The sequence below is a fragment of the Canis lupus genome, chromosome 23 (assembly GCF_048164855.1).
Source record: "Canis lupus baileyi chromosome 23, mCanLup2.hap1, whole genome shotgun sequence".
In the NCBI taxonomy this organism is placed as follows: Eukaryota; Metazoa; Chordata; class Mammalia; order Carnivora; family Canidae; genus Canis; species Canis lupus.
This window is the reverse complement of record NC_132860.1, coordinates 13,534,147-13,554,831: the sequence shown is the minus strand read 5'-3', so window position 1 is coordinate 13,554,831 and position 20,685 is coordinate 13,534,147. Positions and strand designations below refer to the sequence as shown.

Genomic DNA, 20,685 nt, shown 5'->3' with positions numbered 1-20,685 from the left:
CCCTCTGCCTATGTCTTTCTCTGTGTCTCTCATGAATAAATAAATAAAATTTAAAAAATGAAGATTTTATTTATTTATTTGACAGAGGAAACACAAGCCGAAGGAGTGGCAGGCAGAGGGAGAGGTTAAAGCAGGCTCCTTGCAAAGCAGGAGCCCGACGCGGGGCTTGATCCCAGGACCCTGGGATCATGACCTGAGCTGTAGGCAGAAGTTTAAACAGCTGAGCCACCCAGGACCCCTCCCCCCATAGTCTTTTTTAAACTCCATATGTAATGGAACTTTTTTTAAATGGGTTGCCTCTTTTTTGTAATTATTATTATCAGTAGTTCCATTGTATAGAAATAGATTCCAGGGAAAATTATTGGTCATATAGACAATGATCCAATAGCTTATAGAATTCAATGTGAAAGCCTTTGAAAATGCAAATGATTTTTTTCGCATTCATTTGATTAATTTTGAAAGAGACCCAAGTAATATGTAACACCTTCTATACCATGTTTAAAATTTAAGAAAAAGTAAATAATATGGAGCAACAATTATAAAATTACCTTCATCATTATAAAAGTAAAGATTGGATGTATTTTCCTGATTTTTCTTCCTCTTTGATGACTTTAGTGTCAGTGGCTCAGTTGCATGCTTGGCATCTCTCCTCCTGCTAACTTTGTGCAAACAATGCCCTCCCTCATTTGGGGGTGTCTATTACCCTTTCATCTAGCCTGCTCTATTTACCTTCCAAAAGCTGGCATTCAGCTGAAACCAGAGGGAAAAAAATCTTTTCCCAGTTTGTTGGCGACTTGTTGAAGGCAATTGACTGCTTTTCAATAGAAAACATTTCCTTCCCCTATTGTGTCACCTCTACCCCTTAAAACACTTCATAAAGCTCTGGCTGAGCCCTCTCATGATTGCCAAAGCATGGCTTCCTTTACAAAAAAATACTTGGAAGCAACTGGTATTTTTTTTTTCTTAAAAATTTTATTTGAGAGAGAGAGCACATGCGCGTGTAGGAGGGAAGGGCAGAGGAGAGGGAGAAGCAGGCTTCCCACAGAGCAGGGAGCCAGATGGACACAGGGCTCAATACCAGGACCCAGAGATCACACAACCAGAGCTGAAGGCAGATGCTTAACTGACTGAGCCACACAGGCACCCCAACAACTGGTACTTTCTTAAAAAAAGAATCATTGATCTTTACCCATAATGTATGCACAATAAAAGGCACAGAACTGGAAGGGGCTTCCCAATTTAATCCCAGCCATGAATTTTCCAAGAGAGGGAATTGAGGCCCAGAGAAGTAAGAATATTATTCAATTTCTAATAGGAAGATTCCTTATTTTTTCTGTACCATGAATCACTTTGTTAGTCTGGTGAAGCCTATGGACTCCCTCTCAAAATAATGTTCTTAAGAGCATAAAATGAAGGGCACCTGGGAGGCTCAGTTGGTTGAATACCCAACTCTTGATTTTGTTCTGGTAGTGACCTCAGGTCATGAGATAGAGCCCTGGGTCAGGCTCCATGCTCAGTGGGGAGTCTGCTTGTAATTCTCCCTCTCACTCCTTCCCTTCTCTCTGCTCATGCTCTCGTTCTCTCCCTCTAAAATAAATAAATAAATAAATAAATAAATAAATAAATAAATAAAGTCTGTGTTGTTTTTTTTTTTTTAAGAACATAAAATGAAGTATGTGGAGTCAGACTCCTTCCTTACACCATAAACAAAAATTAACTCAAAATGGATCAAAAACCTAAATGTAGTACTAAAACAATACAATTCTTAGAAGAAAACATGAATAAACATGAGTATGACTGTAGACTAGGGAATGATTTCTTCTTTTTTAAAACAGCTATATAATCTATATAATATGGTATATAATCTATATACCATAAAATTCATCCGTTTTTAAAGTATATACAGTTTTAGTATATTTACAGAGTTGTGCAACCATTATCATGGTCTAACTTTAGGATCTGATTTATTGATTTAAAAAAAAATTTTTTAAGAGTTTTTATTTATTTATTAGAGACACACAGAGAGGGAGAGAGAAGAGAGAGAGAAAGAGAGAGAGAGAGAGAAACAGAGGGAGAAGAGCAGGCTCCATGCAGGGAGCCTGACGTGAGACTCGATCCCAGGGCTCCAGGATCACGCCCTGGGCGGAAGGCGGCGCTAAACCGCTAAGCCACCGGGGCTGCCCCCACCCAAAAAAAATTTTTTTAAATAATCTCTACATCCTCCATGGAGCTTAAACTCACAACCTTAGAGATCAAGAAGAGTCAAATGCTCTCCCAACCAAGCCAGCCAGGTGCCCCACTTATTTATTTTTAAACAATAAAGAAGATTTATTGGGTTATGTACAGAGATGACCAGTGACATGAAGGTCTAGATTTTTCTCAGTCTATGTCTTCTTTTCTTTTGCTATTTTTTAAAGGTATCTCACTTAGATTAAGTCACATATTCTATAATTCACTCATTTGAAATGTATAATTCAATAGTTATTGCCATATTCATGGAGTTGTACAATCGTTACCTAGGCAGTGGTTTCTTAGATATGACATCAAAAGCACAAGGAACAAAGAGAAAAGGTAAATGGTACTACTTCAAAATTTAAAAATTCTGTGCTGCAAATAATACCATCAAGTCAGTGAAAAGGCAACCCACAGAATGAGAGAAAATATTTCCAAATTATACATATGATAGGGGACTTGTATCCAGAATATATAAAGAACTCTTATAGCTCAATAATGAAAGGCAAATGATCCAATTCAAGAATGGGCAAGGGATTTGAATAGATATTTCTTCAAAGAAGAAATACAAATGGCCCATAAGTGTGGAGCCTGCTTTCAGGTAAACAGGCTTGAACCATGGAATGTAGTAAAGGGCCATTAGGCAACCCACGTCGGGATATCCATAGGCCTTAACTAACCAGTGGGTTACTTATGACCAGGCACAGTTAACCAAAAAAGAGAGAATTCTGGGTGTCCCCATACCTCCTCACTTCCCTCCTTTAAAAACAGCCCCCACCTACTGCTTCATTGCAGACAGCTTCTCCTCTCCTCTCCTGTCCTGCCTACCACTTCTCTGTGGTATGTTCAATAAACTTCTGTCTCCTTTGTTCTGCCTCAGGGTAATCCTTTCACTGTTCTATTGTTTTCCCACATTTGGGGGGGGCCCATTTGATCGAGAAACACCCCATTAGACACCACGATAGCCACATGAAAAAATGCTAAGCATTATTAGTCATTAGGAAATGCAAATCAAAACCGCAATGAGATACCACTTTATATGAAGCTACACAACAACAAGAGATAGGAAAGATATTGAGAAATTAGAACTCACAAACACTGCTGGTATAAAATAGTACAACCACTTTGGAAAACAGTCTGGTAATTCTTCAAAAGGTTAAACATGAAATTACCATATGACCCAACAATTCTAGGTATAAACCAATTATAAATTAAAACATCCATCTACACAAACATTTGTACATAAATGCTAAGAGCAGCATTATTCAGAATAGCTAAAAAGTTGGAACAACCTAAATCTCCATCAGTACAAATAAACAAGACATGGTCCATCCATTGCAAGGGAATATTTTTTGACAGTAGAAAGAACTGAAGTCCTGATATGTGATACAACTCAGATGAACCTTAAAAACATGACATTAAGTGAAAGAAGCCAATCTCAAAAGACCACATATTGTATGATTCCATTTATATGAAAGGTCTGGAATAGGCAAATTTATAAAGCCAGAAAATAGATTAGTGGTTGGTTGGGGCTGGGGGCTACGGGGTAGGAGAATGGAGAATGATTGCTAATGAGTATGGGTTTTGTCTTGTGGTGATAAAAAGTTCTAAACTTAGATTATAATAATGGTTGCACAGTTGTATGACTACAGTAAAGCTATTGAATTGTACATTTTAAATGGGTAAATTTTATGTTATATGAATTATATCTCAATGAAGATGTTTTTTAAAAATAGAATACATGAAAATCCAAAGGAAACCAATTCTACTGAAATGTAGTTATCAGAATACTAAAAAACAAATATGTGATCTGTAATATATGTGCTTCTTTATTAACACATTATAAGATATAGCAGCAAATCTGTAAACTACCATAATTTTGAAGTAGTGATGAATGGTTGTGATATTTTGAGATATCAGCAACAAACATAAAAGCAATAAGAAAATGTCTGGTTCTATTAGTGAAAAGGCATAAGTACTACTAACGCTCTGGTTTCTTATCTATAGTAATAATTGAAGGACTACATAGCACATTCAGGCTTACAAATGGGAAGCAGTAACAGACAGGGCTGAGGTTGGGGAGGTACTGAATGAAATACTAACTTTCAATTAGCAATGATATAATTTGTTTCCCTTCCAAATTCACTGATACCCTCAAGTCCATCTATAGACCCCTGAGGGATTCATCAAGAAAATAGGTAAGAAAGCTGTTTTAAAATCTGTGCTTCCTGACAACTCAGTACCCCATCTAACCCTACTCTTTTTTCTCTTTTAATATAGGGCAATAAGTAGAAAAGAAGGAGTTCTATTTAAACTGCTAGAGTGAGTCATTTCTAAAAAGAGAGGGACCCAAGATTTGCTGGCATGGGAGTTTCTAAAGAAAAAAGGACTTTTGGCTATGACCTTCCCCTATGACCTACACATCCCAGCCCCACTACCATACCACCATCACCAAATGATGTTACAATGCTTCTTCTCCCTTTCAGTAGAAGACATAGATTTTGAGAAATAATTGTTATTTACAGCTTCAGTGGAAGTGTGAATTTTGCAGTTTTCTTAGAGGGAATATTTTCAAGAATTTGCCTTTGAATGCCTGGCAAGGCAGGAAAGCTGTCGTCAAGAGTTTGAATCAGTGGGAAATGGTGGGGTAACCAAGCTCCAACCACTGATTTTAGATTTCACAGAAATTTAGCCACTTTTTGATTTACAGAGGAGTTTACCAAGGCATGCCAGCATTAGAGACAGCTGCTAATACACATGTGGTCACTAAGAGGTGGAATGGAGGAAAACAGTCAAGTTGTTTGCCTCCATTACATTCAGGCAACAAATATCAGATGATTGCAATATGTACACACAAACAGAGTAAATAATTTTTAAAATGAGAACAGAGGGATGCCTGGGTGGCTCAGCGGTTGAGCATCTGCCTTTGGCTCAGGGCTTGATCCCAGAGTTCCAGGATCGAGTCCCACATTGAGCTCCCTGCAGGGAGTCTGCTTCTCCTTCTGCCTGTGTCTCTGCCTCTGTCTCTGTCTCTCATGAATAAATAAATAAAATCTTAAAAAAAAAAAACTGAGAACAGAATATGTGACATTTCTGCCATTATTTGAAATCTGGGGCAAGAAAGATTTTGGGTCCTCCTGTGAACTAACTGTGCCTTCTTTCCAAATCATTTACATCATGCAAAATGTTACTGTCCGATAGAGTAGTAGGACCTGGACCATGGTTTGTGATTGGCCATTAAGACTAGTGGTCACTTCTTAGGGTCCCTAGGTGGCCCAGTTGATTAAATGTCTGCCTTCGGCTCAAGTCATGATCCCAGGGTCCTGGGATCAAGCCCTATCTTGGGCTCTCTGCTCAGTGGGAAGCCTGCTTCTTCCTCTGCTTTGCCCCTCCTTCACACTCATGCATGCTCGCTCTCTTTCTCTCTCTCTCTCTTTCTCAAATAAATAAAATCTTAAAAAAAAAAAAAAAGACTAGGGACGCCTAGGTGGCTCAGCAGTTAGGTAAGCGTCTGTCTTCGGCTCAGGGTGTGATTCCGGAGTCCGGGATCGAATCCCACACTGGGCTCCCTGCAAAGAGCCTACTTCTCCCTCTGCCTATGTCTCTGCCTCTCTCTCTCTTTTTCTCTCTGTGTGTCTCTCATGAATAAACAAATAAATAATTTAAAAAATAGTGGTCACTTCAGTATTGGAAATTAAAAGGTTAGACAAACCACGATTTTTCTTAATTAAAAAAAAAAAGACATTTTGAGTATGGGGTTTTGTAGTTCTTTCTGTCATCAAAAATTCTCTAGGCAATGTACTTGGTAATAACAAAGCACTAGAGTCAACAGGACAGAATATTTAAAATTGACACTATCTGGAAAACCCAGGCTGAGTGACCATTATAGTTATAGAAATCCCAGATCAAGAGAATTGGAATTGCAGTAAAAACAGATAAGAAATAGGGAAGGTTGAAAACAAGATCATCAGTTGGGGTTTCACACCAAAGTAAGGTCATGAGGTCAAAACCCAGGAGTTGAGGTCCAGAGATCCAGGTACACACTTAAAGCAAGGATTAGGAAAAGATACCAGTCAGAAAGCAATAGAAAGAGAGGCAGTCAGATGAGCTCAAAGGCTCTGGGGGATGAAGGAAGGTAGCTAAACACCGAGGGCAATGCTCCACTTACTGGACCTCTCCAGGACTGATGGAGAGGACACAAAGACATGACAACATACTTAATGCCCCGTAACGGAACAGCCCCTTCCTCAAGTCTAAAGATTTGCTGATTCCAGTTGGGACAGAGTTTAATCCCTATAAGGCTAACCTAAACCTGCAAATTAGAGGAGGGGAGAGATGGCACAGAGGCTGGGAAGTGGAGAAGGAGATGCAGGATGGTGGCAGCTACTTCAGGTGGGCAAGATCCTGACAAATTACACGTGTGTACACACATATATGCACACACAGAGTTAAATAGAGGTAATATTAATAGCAACAGCAATAGTAATAGCTGATACTTATATAGCACTTACGTTTTACTGTTGTTAATAGTTTACATATGTTAATTTATTTAATCTTCATAGCATACCTTTTAAGTGGTACAATTACTATTAGGTTCATAATGCAAAAGAGGAAACAGAGGAACAGAAAAGTTAAGTGATTTGCCCAAAGTCACATAACTAGAGATGTGTGAGGGTGGGATTTCCAAGTAACACTGGCTTCGGTCTTGCTCTCTATTCCATAGCTTTCTTGTGTGTGTGTGTTGTATACATACCCATGTGTGCACCCATATCTTTATATATGTCTGTATATTTACATGTACACTCACTCCTATGTGTAGATACAGCAGGGAGTTAGAGCTTGTTTGTACTGACTCACTAGAGCCACATATGCACATCTCTTCCCAGCTTCACATTCAGTGGCATCACGTCGGTAGCTTGAAACTGACCACAGTGGGAGTATTTAGAGCGTAGAAATTGTCAAAGGCTGTAAATCAAGACTTTACCTATTTGAAGGGTTGACTTACCAGTATGCCACTGGGTATACATATCACATAGATCTATTATAAACCACACATAAATTAAAAATTCCCAAATATAAAACAAAGTTTAAAAATATTAAGACAAAAAATAAATAAATAAAATAAAAATATTAAGACTGCATAATAACTTTATTTTGACCTGCTTTCCCTCACACTCAGCCTAATTGATTAAAGATCAATTAAAAAGATTTCTTTAGAAGATACTTGCTATAAAATGATACATTTCTTTATAGGAAATAATGTTTTGATACTCTTCTGTGGACACTATCTGATAGGTCCCTAGATCTGCTATGCTGCTTAAAAGAAAAACACTGATTAAAATAAAGCAACCCTGATGTTCATGATTACTATTTGTTTTTCAGCTGGACTCATGATAGAGTCATTGATGAAAAAGATACATTACAACCTCTCTCTTAAGGCTTTTGATGAAATGTGCCTGTGGGTCGCTGTGAATTTTAATATGAACCTCATTGCCTGGGATCTGCATAACTTTTGTTGTTTGACTTAGTACAATCCTCCGGATGTGAATTAACTTCCTTTGCTCACTATTTATTATTGTTTCATCCGCGGTTAAATGGGAACCATAAGCATTTTGGTAAGTGGGCTAGAAGGCTTCTAAATCTAGCCTCTTAGAGTGAGCCCCATTATGTGCAGTAATCTGATCTTAAAATTTCCTGCAGTGAAAATTAAACCTGAAGAGATATTCTTGTCACCTCATACAACGTGGCAACAGTCGGCAGCTCTCCCTGTGCCCTTCGCCCCTCCTGGCCAAGTGAGTGTCACAGCGTGTGCTCAAGACTGGAGCTCTGGCCAGAGCCAGAGGACAAGAGGAGAGTCTCTGTTCTGATGCTCCAATTGCAATAGGATGGAGCCAGTAGACAAGAGTAATACATGGAACCGGATCTATTCTTGTCTTAGCAAAACAAAACATGTTAACTCTTCTAAGCCTCATCTTACCCTAATGCCTGGTGTTCTGTATTTGACAAAAGTGTATCTTAGGTGAAATGATCATCTGAACAAGATTCTGAGCACAGTCATTACTTGTAATCATGCCGAGGGCAATGGAGACCATATGACTTCCCTCTGCGGCTATGACTGCATCTCTTCATCTCAAAGGACAGAGCTGAACACAACTAGCTTATTATTATTATTTCAGGTTCACATAAATAAAAAAGGGTCATTATGCATGAGTTGGAGGAAAGCAAAGCTCAAAGTAAATATATTCATGTATTTCATAAACATTCATGTGTTTCATAAATAGTCAAGGAATCAAATCAAAATAAAACAGCACAACTTGATAGAAACATTATGCTATTTTACCCCCAAACCAGTTGAACTGAACTTTAAAAAAACTTCATTTTCTCATATACTGCCTTTGGAAGCCTAAAATTATACTGGAATTACTCAGAAACCCTAATATGTTAATGGCATATCTATCTATCTTGATAAAGTTATTACAAAATCATTCATGAGGTCGGTTGGCTGGTGTTTTTTTCTTGCTTTATTGGACATAATGAAATGATTAAAATTGGGAAGATCTCATTAGTAATGATGAGTACTCTGTGCCATTTTCAGAAAATTAGTGAAGAAAAATAAGATTGAAAAGAGAAATAAAAAGCAAGCAGAAGTTACTAGAGAACACAAGGTAACTAAACAGTTTGAGAGAGCAAGCTTAGTCTGAATTTTATTCTTGCTGCCATGGGTGATATAACTTAAACTTTTTATAGGAAAAATGACCTTGAACTCTATATTATTGTTGCTATTACTATTAATTATATTTTCTTATTCTTCTATAAAGTAGAAAATAGGGTAATAATTCTTAATATACACACAGAGAATATAGGTGAAGAATTACCACAAAGTTTGCTTTTAAGCACTTTCAAATTCAGACTACAATACTTTCATTAGAACATCCATTGTTTCTCTGCAAAGAGGGGGAGGAAATGTCATGGACTTGCTTGTCCCATACTAGATTATTGATATATCTGAGGTTTTAGATATCTCAACACAGCATACATACAATAATCCAAAAAGATATTGTTACCCACTAAAACATAAATACCTAGGAACATTAACAGTCAATACTTAACCGTATGCACTCAACACTTGAAAATCTGACTTCAGTGTCATTATTGTTTTATCATTTGTATCCAGCAGATTTCACCCATCATCATGCATACTAACAATTATTCTTCAGTGGTTAAAATGATTGAATTTTTAAAAGTATAATTATTTTTTAAAACTTTTAAAGATAATTATTTCAAATGTTTATGTATTTAGAATCCCACTTTGAGGGACCCCTGGGTGGCTCAGCGGTTGAGCATCTGCCTTCGGTTCAGGGCGTGATCCCAGAGTCCCAGGATGGAGTTCCACATCAGGCTCCCTGCATGGAGCCTGCTTCTGCCTTTGCCTGTGTCTCGGCCTCTCTCTCTCCCTCTCTGTCTCTCTCTCTCTCTGTCTCTCATGAATAAATAAAACCTTAAAAAAAAAAGAACCCCACACTGAAAATCTTCTAATATGATTAGTTTTATATATACCATTATCAGCATGTGGCAAGTACAGAAAGAGTAACTCAAGAACAAAGAAATTTTATGGCTCTTTGAGAGTTCAATTTAAAGTCCCTGTGCAACTGATTGGAACAGATCTATGCAAAATCATCCCAAAGAGACATGAATCCTAGGTCAGCAGGACTGGCCTGTTATTTGATGAAAGAGGTGGTCAGTTGTGGAAGCATAGAAAAAGGACAGTCTCTAGGACAAATGGTGGTGGTGTTCATCCAAGTGCTCTCCTGGGAGAGAGAGTACTGGCCAAATGCCTCTGAATATTGCAACTCCATTGGCAAGGACATTCTCAAAGTGAACATGGACCCAGGGGACTATAGCCAACGAACTTCCAGTGTTTCCAACTCCCTTAGCATGATGTGAGTATCCCTACCATGGATTGATGTATCAGACTGCAACTGTCTGACCCACTTATTTATTCATTCATTCATTCATTCATTCAGCCTGACCCCTTTAAATGTTGAGTTGTTCTAATTTCCCTGATTCTGATTTTAGGGTCATTAAGCAACGGTCTAATTAAAATCTTGAATATTTGTGTTAAAGAGAACAGAATGGGCTAGCCACGTGGATGTGACCTGTTGCTGTGATATTCATTGCTTCTTGCAAAGCAATTAAATGGCATTTCCGGTTCGATGTAGTTTTGGCGGAATGATTTGTTAAAACATTAATTTCATTTTGTTCTCCCTATATTTTCCCCCACGTTTCAGAAAGTAGTGAGGCTTTGTAATTACCATGGGTATTTTTGCAGGACCAAAAATAAAAGCAGCTTCAAGTTAGGATTTTTCCCACCTTCTGGAAAAGCTAAACTGATTGATCAGATGATGTGGGATATCCTGGAGGACTGGGAGAGAAAGGATATTAGAGAAATTAGAGGATTCTCTAGGAGCTTCTCTGAGGCAAGAGAGGGGGAGATTTCAGAGCCTGAGAAGGTGCAAAACCTCAGGGAAAAAGCTGCATGGAGTACTCAGAGACGCTGCTGTCTAGGCACTGAAGACTGCAGAGTCTCAAGTATCACAAAAGCCACAGTCAGGGGTGCCTGGGTGGCTCAGTAGTTGAGCATCTACCCTCAGCTCAGGGCATGGTCCCGAAGTACCGGGATGAGTCCCACATCGGGCTCCCCTCGAGGAGCCTGCTTCTCCCTCTGCCTATGTCTCTGCCTCTCTCTCACTCTCTACATCTCTGATGAACAAATAAATACAATCTATAAAAAAAAAAAGCCACAGCATTTTGGGGAGTACCCTTCAGACAACAGTAGTGAGTATCTGTGCAGTCACCAGACCAGCGATGCCTTTACAAAGAATTACTTAGATTGAATTTCCTCCAGCTCATAGGAAGGGGGTTCCTACTTTAAATCAAAGTAAATTGATTTAAAGAACAGAGAGAGGGGCACCTGGGTGGCTCAGTCGGTTAAGTGTTTGCCTTCAGCTCAGATCATGATGTCAGGGTCCTGGGATTGAGTCCCTCATCAGGCTCCCTGCTCAGTGGGGAGTCTGCTTCTGCCTCTCCCTCTGCCTGCCACTGCCCATGCTTGTACCCTCTCGCTTTGTCAAATGAATAAATAAAAATTAAAAATTAAAAAAAAAGAAGAGAGAAATTTGGCTTTTCTGGTACATCTGAGTGTGGTTGAGATCGACACTCACAGCACATCTGTCTTATGAGCTCAGTTAATGGGGAACCCATGCTCATTCTGCAAGAAAATCAGTTTTTTTGAGCTGAAAAACCGAGGGCCAGACACAGGGCTATGGTAAGAAGTGTCACTTTGTGTGGACTCTTGGAAATATGCTACTTGCCTTCTTGAAACTGAGTACCTACAGAAACACCCTGCCTCCATACACCCTTCCTCACACACCTCTCCCTTCACTGTATTTTGATAGAAGCACTATTCTTAGATGAATTTTTACAATTTCGACTAACCCTTCAAATATTTAAATTAACCTTTTATATATTAAGAGCTTGCTAAATGAAGATAACTTTAATTCCCATATTGATAAGATTTACCTAACACTTTTCATAGCATTTATTTTTCCTTTTTAACTTTAGTTTGAAATAATAATAGATTAACAGGAAATTGCCAGCACAGTATATTCTTCCCCCAGTTTCCCCCAGTGGCACCATCTTATACAACAATGTAATATCAAGTCCAGGAAATTGACCTTGATGCACTCAATAAACTTTATTCAGATTCAGATTTCACAGTTTTATATGCACTTGTGTATGTGCGCATGTGTGTGTGCGTGCATAGCTGTGTGTGAGCATTGATTGCTGGGTAATGCCTTAAGTATGTTCAGTTTTTTTAAGATATTGCCATACTATACATTACAACCAGCCATATGTGATAGAGCGATTTCCCTGCCAGCATTTGGTTTTGTTACTATAGTTTATTTTAGCCATTCTTAGAGATGTATAGTGAAATCTCATCATGGTTTTAATTTGCATTTCCCTAATGGCTAATGATGTTGAATATATTTTTACTTGCCACTGTATGTCGTCTTTCCAGAAATGTCTTTATATTTCTTTTGCCCATTTTCCAAGTGGATTGTTTTCTTACTGTTGATTTTTTGAGAGTTCTTTATGGTCCTTTACAGATGTTTGATTTGTACTACCTTCTGCAACTCGTTTTGGTTTGTAACTACTTTCTCCCAGTCTGTGTCATGTCTTTTCATCCTCTTAACAGGGTCTTTTTAAGAGGTTTGCTCTTTTATTCCGTTTAAAGATTTATTTATTTATTTATTTATTTGAGAGAGTGAGATTGTGGTGTGGGGGGGAGTGTGAGGAGGTGCAGACAAAGAGGGAGAAAGAAACTCCAAGCAGACTCTGCATTGAGCACAAAGTCTGAGGTGAGTCCTGATCTCATGATCCTGAGAAACCAAGATTCATTCGATTGTTTAACCTACTCTGCCACCCAAGTGCCCTAACAGGTTTGCTCTTAATAGGGCAGAGCAAACATTTTTAAGTTTGGTGAAGTCCAATTTATCACATTTTCTCTAACTGAGTATGCTTTGAGTATCTAAGAAATCTTCATCTCGCCTTAGGTTCTGCAGATTTTCTCCTTTGTTTTTATCTAAAGTTTTAGAGTTTGACATATTACATTTAAATCTATGATCCATTTTTGAGTTAATTTTTGTATAAGGTGTGAAGTTTACATTAAAGTTCATTTTTTTGACTATTTCCTCTATTGAATGTTTTGCGCATTTGTCAAAAATCAGTTGGCTCTACTTGTGGGGATCTATTTCTGTATACTATTCCATTAACCAGCATATCTATCCCTTCACCAATATCATGGTGTTTTGCTTAGTATAGTCTTATCACACTCGATGCATTTTTTAAAAAAGATTTTATTTATTTATGATATACATAGAAAGAGAGAGAGAGGCAGAGTCATAGGCAGAGGGAGAGGCAGGCTCCATGCCGGGAGCCCGACACGGGACTCGATCCCGGGACTACAGGATTGCACCCTGGGCCAAAGGCAGGCGCCAAACCGCTGAGCCACCCAGGGATCCTCACTCGATGCATTTTTAAAAAAAACATTTCTTTGAATAAAAACTATCTTTTTCTTTGAGGGCTTATAACATGCCAGGCATTGCTTTAAGAGTTTCATAAGCATAAACTTATTTAATCCTTACAGAATCCTACAAAATAATCATATTTAGACCTATTTTATAGTAGAGAGAACTGAGTGCAGAGTAGTTAAGTAACTTTCTTAAGAGACAGATTTGGAACTCAGGTCCACACACGAGCCACTATGTTTCACTACCTCTCTGAAGTGAACAGATTTTTATCTCTTCACAGAATTGTGTTTACTGGAGTCTGCACTGGCATTTTGTCATTAACCTATGTCAAGAAGCATCATAAGAAATAGCTCAATGAAAATTATTGTTGCATTTATTGGAGGCAAGTTGATGAGGATGTGGTTCACTATGTCACATGATAACCCCTTTAGGCGGACAGATAGGAAAAGTGTGTCTCAGATCTCAGTACCAGGAATAGATGTATTGCTCCTGAGTAAGTAGTTTGTTTTTTATCTCTTGGACATGGTGAAACTGTATAAATGATTATATTTCCCACTTTGTGCTGTCTGCTAAAAAGCCCAGAACCAAATTTTCAGCCTATCTTTAGCAATGATGTGTACTAGATCTAATATTACTTCTGACTTCATCTGTTTTTTTCTACTCTAATTTTCTGTTTGTATTTCCTCACTCTTTTTCCTTAGTCTTTTTAAAAATCAAAATATACAAGCATGTAGTATAAAAAGATCAAATACAAAGCTTTTAATAACAGCAGCAAAACAAAATGGCAGTCCCTTTGCTCACTCCTCCTCACCTATGCTCTACAGAGCCAACTATACTCATACCTTTTAGCTATTTCTTGTAGTGCTTATTCTGTTTTTCCCCCTTGACTTTTCAGTTTAAATATTATCTCCTGAGTTCCTATTACAGAGAGTAGGATTTTGTTTTCTTATACCACTATCTATAATACACACCCTTCACCTACAACCATCCTCCCATTATGATTATATCACAATTTTGGTTAAACTCATTTTCAGTGTTTGCATTATTATGCCTATGGAAATACTGTTCATAGGTGAGCTGTTCACTTTGTACCTTATACAATAATTTTGTTTTCCCTTAGATTACTAGTTGTCTTTTTTAAGCTTCAGTTACATACAGCAATTACTAATTTCCACCCAAGCCCTCTAACAGAATTATATATCTTTCACTTCATCAATTTTATGGTTTTTTTTGTTTCCTCCTCCCAAATATATCTTCTGGAACTTTCCATCATCCAGCATAGGTCTGACCCTATTGCTCTCTAGGTCAGCTGTCCAACTGTCATCCCAAGATTTCCCTTTTACATCACTTTAGGAATTTCTTCTCTTTTGTTGGATTCCTTGTTTGCAAGATCTCATATTTACCTTTTGGTTTTATGTACTTGGTTTGGTGGAGCTCATCTTGCAATAGCTTCCTGAGAAAAAATTCATGAAAGGTAAATTTTTTTGAGAACTTGCATGTCTGAAAATGCCTCTGTTTTAGCAGTACTCTTGAATGAGAGTCTGGGTATAGGATTACAGGTTGAAAATTATTTTCACTCGAAATTTTAAAGGCATTGCTTCCTTGCTGTTTAGCTTTCTACCTTGTTGTTGAACCACTAACATCTTCCATGGTTTTTTTTTTTTTCCTCCTCTCTGGAAGGTTTGAGATCTTCCCTTTCTTCCTAATGTTCTGAAATTTCATGTTGATACATTTTGGAACAGGGTCTCTTTTCATCCACTGTGTGGAATGAATTCAACACAATGGGCTCTTTCAACCTGAAAACACATTTCCTTCAGTTTTGAGAAATTATTACATATATTCTTTTTTTTTTTTTTAACGTATAGTCTTATTTTCGTCATCCCCTTCCCTTCATTTTCTCTGCTTATTCTTTCTAGAACTCTTGATTCAGTTGTTGGTTCACTTGAACTAATGTAATATTCTTCATATCTTTCCTATACTTTTTTCTTGGGAGATTTTCTTAACTTTGTCTTCTAACTCTTGTACTGAATTTTTAAATTTCTACCATTGTTATTATTTAAAGTTCTATCCTATTCTCTGACTGTCCTTTCCCTCCAGTCCTGGTTTTGTTTTGCTTTGTTTTTATTTATTTATTTTTAAAAAAAAGATTTTATTTATTTATTCATGAGAGACACAAAGTGAGAGAGAGAGGCAGAGACACAGGCAGAGGGAGAAGCAGGCTCCAAGTAGGGAGCCAGACGTGGGACTCGATCAGGGGTCCCCAAGATCATGCCCTGGGCCAAAGACTGTGCTAAACCACTGAGCCACCTGGGCTGCCCGCCCTGCTTTGTTTTTAAATGACATCTTATCCTTGCTCTGTGGATGCAGTATTTTCTCTCACTTCTCTAAGGGCATTAATTATAGTGTTTGAGGTTTCCTTTTATTTCCTCTATTGTTGTCTCCCTCTGATACTCTTTTTGTTTTTATTTCACATTAATGACTTCTCATGAATGCCTGTCTGTTCATATTAAAGAGCAAAACTTCCTCCTGTGAATGGGCAGATCATGTTCGCTGTTGAGCTTTCATAGTAGTTTCCCATTCCTTTTTTGTGGGGAGGGACCTCCAAATATCATCATGTGAAGATCTTTTCTCTTAGGCTAGGCTGTCAGTCAGAAAATTTTTTTTGCATGGGAATTTGTTAACCTAGTTTCTAGCTTTCTGGGAGCTTATCAGGGGAAAGGGGCTGGAGAGTGGGGTGAGGGGAATTCATCATTCTTTCTAGAGATTTTCATTTAACCACCCCCACCCCAGTCTTCCACTGTGCCTGGTGTGCCAGCCTAGAGCCTTTGACCCAGGCTCTCAAAAGAATAAACTGCCTGGCCTCTTCTAGGATGGTGGAAAGGTAGTCACTTGGCTGTGCTGTTGGGAAGAAGAACTAGATACTTAACTGGTCATTGTAAAGACGTTTAGGTAATCTTTTCTTTCTACCCCACATTCCCATCTTCAGGGGCACCTGATGCTTCCAATTTCAGAGTATTCCAGGGTTCTTTGGTTCAATTTATCTTACTTCTTTCAGCCTTCTTTAATTTGTCCCAGTGTGAGGGAGCCTGAGTCCTGATTTAGGAGCAAAATAAAAGTTGGAAGTTAAAGTCAGAGAAATGATGCCTATGGTCAAGCACAAAAGATGAGCAAGAAACAAGAAGTGTTTTGAAACTGGAGGAGTAATCATATTTAAAAAGTCGCAGTGGAGGGCGCTTGGGTGGCTCAGTGGTTGAGAGTCTGCCTTTGGCTCAGGGCATGATCCTGAGGTCCAGGGATTGATCCAGTCCCGTATCAGGCTTCCTGTGGGGAGCCTCCTTCTCCTGCCCAAGTCTCTGCCTCTCAGTGTCTCTCATGAATAAATAAACAAAAACTTTATTAAAAAGTCACAGTCTTTGTCTACCTCCTCTACATATTTCTCCGGTTGAAAAGACTGTACTTTGAGATAATGTGCTAAAGAGGAGCAGTAGTTCCCTCAGCTGACCCCAAACTCTGCCCTGAGGGAGAGGCAAGGCTATATATGGGAGAATGAATTCTGAGGTCAGAAATCTGGAGGTTGTAGAAAGATTAAGTGTGTCCAGGCTTGAGAACTAAGGTCAACAACAATGTGAGGATGGAGAAGGTCCAATTTTATGTGGCTCTTGATTTAGAAGTGCCCAAGAGCTCTTGATGTCTTAAAGGAGCCACTGCAGAGGGGGCTGGGTTGTGGTTTCCAGCCTCCTGGTCCCGTTGCCCTTTGAAGACTGGCTAGTTGATAGAAATCTACTGGTCAGGGATATTTCACTTTACTACGCTAAATATAGTGGGCCTTTACAAAACTTGGAGGCCTTCCTACACAAAGAGAATGCTGTTAATATGCTCTCCATCCAAGGGCACGCGCCCTGGGTTGTTGTTCCAGTGGGATGTGCTGCAAGACTCAGCCAGACCAGCAATCTGCTGCCAACTTTGGCCCCTAGGGAATTTGCAAGAAGGAATGATTGTGTCCCTAATATCACATTTAATAACCTTAAGTAAGGGTAGGTATAGTCCAGCTTCACTTAAGAGATGACTCAGAGTTGATACACAAGAAATTTATGGAAGGAAGGAAGGAAAGTTAGAAGGAAGGAAAGAGCTTAGTTCTCTTTTTTTTTTCTTTTCTTTTTTTTTTTAGTTCTCATTTATAGCTTTGTCATTCAAAAATTTTAAAGTATAATAATGTAATGATAATAATAATAAAATTTAAAAGTGTAATGCAGAGATTTACTATAAAAGGGTGTTGAAATCCCAGAGGGCAGAGGAACTTGAAGAAGCAGTGGAGTAAGGAAATGACTTAACTCTCTGATCATGAAAGAAAGTCAATGGGGGCAAATGAAAGAAACAGAAACAAGATGGTGATTGGTAACCAAAGGAATTTAAGCTCCCCTCCTCCTGGTGACACTTCCCACAACTCCCTCAGCATCTGGAACTTATTTGACTGTGGGTGGAGGGAGACAAGTGGAGGGAGACAGCTAGTGGTACTAGTAGCTTTCTGGAAAGATGGGATAGAAAAGCTCAGAGCCTGGCACAACCAAAGAGCTGAAGAAGGAAAGAAATGACCATGAGACAGAAGCTGAACCAGAAGGCTTCCTGGATGTTTCTAGTATTTGACACCTGCAACAGAGTCCAAGAAAACAAAGTCTCTAAAAGGAGAAGAAATAGAGTCAGTGTTGTTGGTAAGCTCAATGGCTTTCCAAATGTAGATCATCCAGGGATTCTTAATGTCTCTATATATGATAGCCACACAAAGCCTGTGTGTTAGATGGTATTTTTCTATTTTTTTTTAAACTGATATAAATGTTGCATACTGAGTCCCCCGGAAACTCTGAGTTGGAGATTTGCATGCAGGAAGTCTACTAGTGAGCACCCAGGGATTCAACATCAGTAGAGGAGTGAAGGAAATAGGACTGGGTGAAGGAGGGATTGAATGGCAGTGTAGTCACCATGAAGGCCTCTCAGCCAGTCCTATAGGGAACTCTGTCCTGCCTTGGAGTGAAGTGGGCTGAGCATTTATATCTGGGTATGAATCAGTCAGGAGATGTGGGCAAAGTGACTCTCTGGGTGAGGACAATATCAGAAGAGACACTCATCTGAGAGCCATCAGCAGCCAGTATTCCTAGTAGCTGAGGGAATGATTGCCTTGATCCAGAAAGGAGGATCTAAGTGGTACACCATAGCATCCATTACAGCAAACCTTTTGCACTGGATTCACTCAGTTTGTATAATAAGGTCTGAGAACTCCTGGGGTACCCCAGGTGGTCTCTTTTGCTGGGGAAACTTACAAGAAGAAGGTTAGTAGGGTAAACTACAGTTACCAGTACCCCCATACTGCTCCTGGCCTGAAGGTTGCAACTGATATTTAACTCCCTACTCTATAACCCATTTTTGTTTCCTTCACTCTCAGCTCCATTTACCATCACAATTGGCAAAGTGTTTCTTAGTCAATCATCAGGACCTCTAAACCCACAGAGTTTAGAGGTACTGGGACAAGAAGCATATATACCACAAGTGGGTCACTGTGAGGGATGATAAGCAGGGCTCAAAGCCACTCCTACTTCCTCCCCTTCGATTCCAGAACCATGTATTATGCCTACTGAGAACATAGGCTCATATGATAATTATTGATTTGCATCAACATCTCGGAAGATGTCACTCCATTCTTGAAAGGTTTCACCTTCAGAGTGGTAGCTCAGTTGCACCTTCAAAAGGCCATTTCGTCACTGTCAGGCTGACAGCTTCTGTGTAGCATGGTGTGAAAAGTAGGAAGAGTGGATCCCATGGTCATGGGCCACTGTTGCAGCTACTCTGTTGTGAAATGAAATGGGTTCCTCGATCCAATAAAAATATTACATAGGATTCCATGTTGGTGGATCAAACACTCTGCATGCCCTCAGATGGTGCCACAGGCTGAGGACTGAGGGCAGGAAAGGCAAACCTATGCCCCAAATACATATCCATTTCCGCCAAAATGAGTCACTGCCCCTTCCGGTGTAGTCAGCTTGTCATCAAATGGCTGGTTGTTCTCCCAGAAAAATGGTGCTGTATTGGGCCTCAGGCTTGGTATCTCTTGGTGGCAAGTTGGACAGAGGGAGAGGTAAACAGTGATGCAGTTCCAACAAAGGTTCCCATAGGGAGCTCTGGGCCCAGATGACCCATCAGAGGTGTGCTTCTTTGAGACAAGGGAGTCTGGTCTTTATTATGCTTCCCCCTCCCCCATCATTGGCCAGACAATAGAAGTGGCTGCCCTCAAGGAGGGGGCACAACATTGGATAAGGCAGCTATCTTCAGTTGAGGGAGGGCAATTCTTGAAGAGATGCTCTTCTGAGAGTTGTCAGCCAACTCCCCTGCAGCGAGGGGTTGGGGGGCAGTGGGGATGAGTTCCTCACTCTTGAATGGGAGGTCTAGGGAGGCAGGCTACCACAGAATCCACTACAATGACTAAATGATGAGTTTCTGCTTTAGATTTCAGATATTCCGAGGAGTTCTGGAATGGGAATGGGTTGGAGTTAGGATAGAGAATTGTGAGCTATATCTATCACCTGTCAAATTTCATAGTTGATTATCTGGAAAAATTCATCAAAAACGGCATATTTTATGACTTTATGTTGATCCAGCAAAAAAATTTCTAAACAGATCAACAAAAAGTACAAAGAATGCTTTTATCATAAAATATTCACCATTTATGAGATTCTTCCTGCTTCTTAAAAAAATCTTTATTGTGGGGCACCTGGGTGGCTCAGTGGTTGAGTGTCTGCCTTCGGCTCAGGGCATGATCCTGGGGTCCTGGGATCGAGTCCCATGTCGGGCTCCCTGCGTGGAGCCTGCTTCTCCCTCTGCCTGTGTCTCTGCCTCTCTCTCTCTCTGTGTGTGTCTCTCATGAATAAATAAATAAAATCTGTTAAAAAAATCTTTATTGTATAGACATAATGTTTACATAGTCTTAAGTTGTTTTCATAGCCTTTTAATTTCTGTTTTTTCTTTTCCATTAATTCAGTTTTTTCTAAAATTCTGTTTTTTTGTTTTCCATTGTTCATAGATTTATTATTTTTATTAGCAATTCAATATTCTTCCATATTAGTATATCAATGTTTTCATAATGACTTATTCCCTCTATTTGGAACATTTGACTTATATCCAGTTTTTCACAATAATAAATAGTGCATATTTAAAAAATAGTTTTTAACGGGCACCTGGGTGGCTCAGTTGGTTAAATTAAATGTCTGCCTTCTGCTCAGGTCATGATTCCAGGGCCCTGGGATGGAGCCCTGCATCCCATATAGGCTCCCTCCTCAGCAAGGAGTCTGCTTCTCCCTCTGACCCTCTGTCCTCC

At 39.2% G+C, this 20,685-nt stretch overlaps 1 protein-coding gene across 1 annotated transcript in view; it reads left to right on the top strand.

Moving 5' to 3' along the window:
* LOC140614614 (uncharacterized) overlaps positions 1-11,353 on the top strand; it is a 30,538-nt gene extending 19,185 nt beyond the window's left edge. Inside the window, exon 6 of the mRNA XM_072793692.1 lies at positions 7,933-11,353. Coding sequence (XP_072649793.1) covers positions 7,933-8,099 — 167 coding nt within the window. The 3' untranslated portion in view covers positions 8,100-11,353. The remainder of the gene's footprint in view (positions 1-7,932) is intronic.
* The last annotated feature ends 9,332 nt before the right edge of the window (positions 11,354-20,685 follow it).